The 5254-nt window shown below is 40.8% G+C and overlaps 1 protein-coding gene across 1 annotated transcript in view; it reads left to right on the top strand.

Annotated features, from left to right (window-relative positions):
* The window catches only part of TET2 (tet methylcytosine dioxygenase 2), a 21816-nt gene extending 16810 nt beyond the window's left edge, over window positions 1-5006 (top strand). The window contains exons 8-9 of the mRNA XM_009885502.1: window positions 1001-1361; window positions 2616-5006. Coding sequence (XP_009883804.1) covers window positions 1001-1361; window positions 2616-4030 — 1776 coding nt within the window. The 3' untranslated portion in view covers window positions 4031-5006. The remainder of the gene's footprint in view (window positions 1-1000; window positions 1362-2615) is intronic.
* The last annotated feature ends 248 nt before the right edge of the window (window positions 5007-5254 follow it).

Raw genomic sequence — 5254 nt, 5'->3', positions numbered from 1 at the left:
TGCACACGCACCCTTTCCTCTCTTCAGCTCTGATCTCTAGCGTGTACAGCAGAGGTTCTGTAGAAGATACCAGGCAAGCCAGCTGGTTTTCAAAGGGTATTGGATTATTTCTGTTCCCTGCCTACTCCCTCTGTGACAATACATTTAGGGTAAATTGTGAGAAGAATAATCTTCAATTTTGAATAATCACCCTGGTTGTAATTTGAAGCAACTACCTAGATTCACGGTGCAGCTCTTATTATGACCAAAGGGAATCTCTTTTTTATTACCAAGCAAATTTTTCCTGTTGCCAGGGTCTGACTTCATTGACAAGTCACCCGCCACCAATACAATATATATTTCTAGCTGAGCTTTATTCCTAAAACTGGCTGATGAAATGATTTTGCTACAGAATATGTCTGTATCAGCATCTTTTTCCCCTGAGATCTTCCCCAACACCTGTTTTAGCTGGAGCTAACACAGCGGGCATGCTGCATGACACAACAGTGACTTCCTTAAATCTTATTATGAACATTACAGTGACTTGCTCCTTTGCAGAGTCCTGGAAGTTGCCATTGTAAGGGGGTGTGAAATACAATGGCAGTATGTTATATTGCACACTATTTCTAATAGATAGCTAGCTAATGTGTTATAGTGAAAAAATCTTCAGGTGAGTTCCAGGTTCCACTGTTTTAGCTCTCTGGCCACAGTACAATGGATCACACGGTTTGTTTCACGTTAGGATAATCCCTAACTGTACTGTTCATTTCAGCACAAGTACGAGAAATAGATACAGATACCTTCTGTTCCTATTAACACTGTCCAACAGAGCAATGGAAGAAATGAAATTGCGGGCTTGTTGTGATATGCGTAAATTGCACAAAACCTGACAGTTTACAAATAACTTGCCAGATGCCAACGCCGACAGCGGCAGGGCAAGGTAAAATGCACAAGCTGGTATTTCAGATCTCTTCTTCTCAGACTGGTTTGAGAGAGTCACTCTAACGCACCTTTCTGACAGGTTTGCACACTAACTAGAGAAGACAATCGTGAAATTGGCCAAACACCAGAAGATGAGCAGCTCCACGTGCTCCCGTTATACAAAGTCTCTGATGTGGATGAGTTCGGAAGCACTGAAGGCCAGGAGGAGAAGAAGAGGAATGGCAGCATCCAGGTCCTTACCTCCTTTCGCCGAAAAGTAAGGATGTTAGCAGAGCCTGTTAAGACATGTCGGCAAAGGAAGCTAGAAGCAAAGAAGGCAGCTGCCGAAAAGCTTTCCTCCCTGGAGAATGGGTCTAGTAAAGCTGAAAGAGAGAAGTCTGCTGCAGCACGCAACAAGCAAGGCAACTCTGAGGCAGCAGGTCATGCAAAGCAGCTAGCAGGTAAACACGTGAATCTGATCAGGATCTTTATCAACAGTGGGTAAGCTTCCTAGAAATCAGAGCCCTTTATAATGAGTCTCAAGAAAACCATTGTTCTCAGCCCAAGAGCATTTTGAAGTAAAAGGGAGAGAGAATTCTTGAAAGCAAATGCCAATATTGTGTATTTATAAATATTGGAGCAGCAAATTGTATAAGAAATCCTTCACTGTTGGATGGTTAGCACCTGTAGAAATCTGGTGCTTTTTGCAAACTCTGCTTGCCATCCAGTGTATTGTATAGTACCTTTAAAAGACTAATAGTGCTACAGAAGCCATGAAAAGAAGCTTGTGATGCTGCTACCAAAGAAAGAATGACCTACACGTCACTCACTGTCTGTCACTGTTAAAGAGAACCTCCTAATTTGAGGGGATTCAAGCCTAACTTCTTCACCACTATGTATACTCTGCTTCAAGACCAAAAGCAGAGCAGGTTTTTCCATAGTGGAGTAAGAGTTTAAAAATCCATTTAACGATCCCTGGCAGTTTTCGTCAGTATTTTGAGAGTCTGAGCAAAGGAGTTCATCATGACTATTTTACTGTTATGACAACTTTCTCAGAGAGGAAAAAAGCAATACATCCAAGGCCATACAGAAGGTCACCGAAATACCTATGAATAGAAGTGAGCTGTCCCACGACCCCAGGGTTGTAACCATTAAACGAAGCCATTTCCCTTTAATGAATGATGGTTTTGCTCTTGTTTACTTGGTTAATCTCACTTGTTACTGAACTGTTCTATCAGTGAATGTCCCCATTGGTTTTTCTACATAAAGGGGACCTTTTTTGAGACAGTTCTATTAATATAAATGAGAAGAATTATTTATTCTGGGGGAAAAGAAGGTCACCTTGTGCACGGCTGTTTGGGAGCACTTTGATGCTCCATTTCATGGGCTGCTTAACTGATGATTCAACTCTTTGGATTTTGTGCATGTGACTCTGAACAGATTGCAGTGTCCTCTTTTTCCCCGTTGCCACTAGCATCTGATCTTACTGGATACATGCCAAAAAGGATGAGTAGCCTTAGTATCTATTCAGCTTCTTAAAGGGTGGTATTTGAGATATGAGAAAGGGAACCTCTGTTAATGTATCATATGATACTTTTCTTAGCAATTTCATAGATATGTATCATGAAAGTCTATAAATGTTGTTTGTTGGATTTTTTTTTAAAAAAAAGCTTGTTTGTTGTGTGTGGTTTTTTTTTTTCTTTTCACATCTACAGATCTTTTACGTCTTTCAGGACTAGCCACACAACAGCAGCAGCAGCAGCAGCAACATCCACAGCGCACTCTCCCTAACAACCCTCAGTCAAATCCTGTTAACTCTTACTCGGGTTCAGGTTCTGCAAATCTCTATGTAAGGTTGCCTAATCCAGCCAATGCTTATCCAAGCTCTTCATACACTTCAGATCCCTATGGAGGGTCCAATCCCATGAACCTCTACACAACCTCATCGCAGCCTGCAGGGTCTTATTTGAATTCTTCCAGTCCCATGAACCCTTATTCAGGATCCTTAAGTCAAAATAACCAATATCCACCCTACCAATGCAATGGAAACATGCCTATGGACAACTGCCCCTCTTACTTGGGCTCCTACTCTTCCCAGCATCAGCACGTGGACTTGTATAGTTGCCAGAGTCAAGACCATATGTCTAAACTAAGCCTACCACCCATTCAAACATTATACCAGCATAGGTTTGGGAATAACCAGAGCTTTGGTCCCAAGTACTTGAATTACGGAAACCAAAATATGCAGGTAGACTCCTTCAGTAATTGCACCATTAGACCAAATGTACACCACGCGGGGTCGTTTTCCTCTTACTCTACCCATGAGGCTGATGGCCATTTTATGGAGGTTGCCTCAAGGTTAAAATCTAATTTGAGTAATCCGAGCATGGATTATGCCTCCATGAGTAAAACCAGTGAACATCATCACGTGCAACCCCTTCCACATTTAGCACACGACTACCATTCTGCTCCAAGTATGTTTAGTGGTCCTCCTAATTCCCTGCATCTGCAGAATAAGGATAGTGAAATTATTTCACACGCAGTTAATGGTTTGTCGAACATGCTTCCAGGCCAAAACCATGATAGGACTACTCCCCAGGGTGGTTTAGATAAAACTGATGTGCTGAATCCAGAAAAAGCAGAGGATCCCGATGAAGTCTGGTCAGATAGCGAGCAGAGCTTTCTGGATCCAGAAATCGGAGGAGTGGCAGTTGCTCCATCTCATGGGTCAATTCTCATAGAGTGCGCGAAACGTGAGCTCCACGCAACAACTCCCTTAAAAAATCCCAACAGGAACCATCCCACCAGAATATCCCTCGTCTTTTACCAGCACAAGAGCATGAATGAGCCAAAACACGGTCTGGCTCTGTGGGAGGCAAAGATGGCTGAGAAGGCCAGAGAGAAAGAAGAGGAGTGTGAAAAGTACGGTCCAGACTACGTGCCTCAGAAATCCTACGGCAAAAAAGCGAAGCGGGAGCCTGCTGAGCCACACGAACCCTCAGAGCCAACGTACATGCGCTTCATCAAGTCTCTTGCACAAAGGACACTGTCGGTCACCACAGACTCCACAGTAACTACATCTCCATATGCCTTTACACGGGTTACAGGGCCTTACAACCGATATATCTAACTTCACACCTTTGTTGGTTACCTCATTTGAAAAAACCACCTTGTCGGTAGGGTAGTTGTTCTTTAGGTTTTGGGGAAGGCAAGGGTGAAGAAGAAAACAGTGTTTTTACAAAACTCGTCAGTGGAAAAAGCCTCAGCACACCAGCAAACAGAGGTAATCTCACTAGCGCACTTATTTTCCACTGATTTTTAAGTGGTCACAGATGGCACGTAGGAAACAAGACCAAAGCATCCTATGCAAAAGCAAAAGCAAAACATAAAAGTGTTTCACAATTTACATTTGAAAACACTGGCTCCATTACTGAAAGAGATAATCTGCAAATAGGTATTTTTTTTTCTTACAGTTTTGCACATCTGTGGCCACTTTTAATGTCATCAAGTTTGCGTAGTCATGCAACAGGAGCAAAAAAAAAACCCTAAAAAAACCAATCCTGTAGTATTACAACTGCAGGAATCTTAAAATAACATCTGGTGCTGAATCTATGATGTACTGAAATACTGGAATTATGGCTTTTTAACATGCAGTTTTTACTGTAATCTTATTAGTCTCTTGATTTTATTTAACAAAGTAGATAAGTATAAACCATAATGAATAGACAGCAAAACACTGAATTTGTTTGGATATTCTAAAACCATGGTGCTATCTAAGAGAATGGTGTCTTTATTTTAACAGTCGAACAGTTAATGCCTTTATAACAAAATGTCAATGATGTAGTCAAATGTTCTTCAACAACAGGGAGGACCTTTTCATCCATGTATGTACTGAATTTACCTGGTGTTAAAATAAGCTTACTTTTTAACATACGGGAATTACAAAGACCTCTGGATTTTGCTCATCCAGTCGAGTCCTAGCAAAGGACAATAAAATAGAGAGAGAGATATTTTTTTTTAAAATAGTGTTTCAAAAGCACTTTGTCTACCTAAGCTTGGCGACTTGAACAATGCTAAGGTACTAAGACATTAAAAAAAAAGAGAAAAAAAAAGTTTACTTTGATTTTAAAATGCAAAGATAATTTTTTTAAACTAAAAAAGCTTTTAAATACTTTTGTTTTAGCCATGCATCTGCTAGTGGGCTACATATCCATTTTTAATACAGTCAGTTACGGCAAAAATGGGGCTTACTGGATATAAGGGAATACTTTAGTACACAAAACACATGTTTTTCTGGTGCTCATCTCACACAGCTATACTGTAAACTGTTTTCTACAATTATTATGACAAGTTC

The sequence above is a fragment of the Charadrius vociferus genome, unplaced genomic scaffold (genome assembly GCF_000708025.1).
Source record: "Charadrius vociferus isolate BGI_N301 unplaced genomic scaffold, ASM70802v2 scaffold55, whole genome shotgun sequence".
Taxonomy (NCBI): Eukaryota; Metazoa; Chordata; class Aves; order Charadriiformes; family Charadriidae; genus Charadrius; species Charadrius vociferus.
Note: the sequence above shows the minus strand (reverse complement) of the source record. Positions and strands in the feature narration are given on the sequence as shown.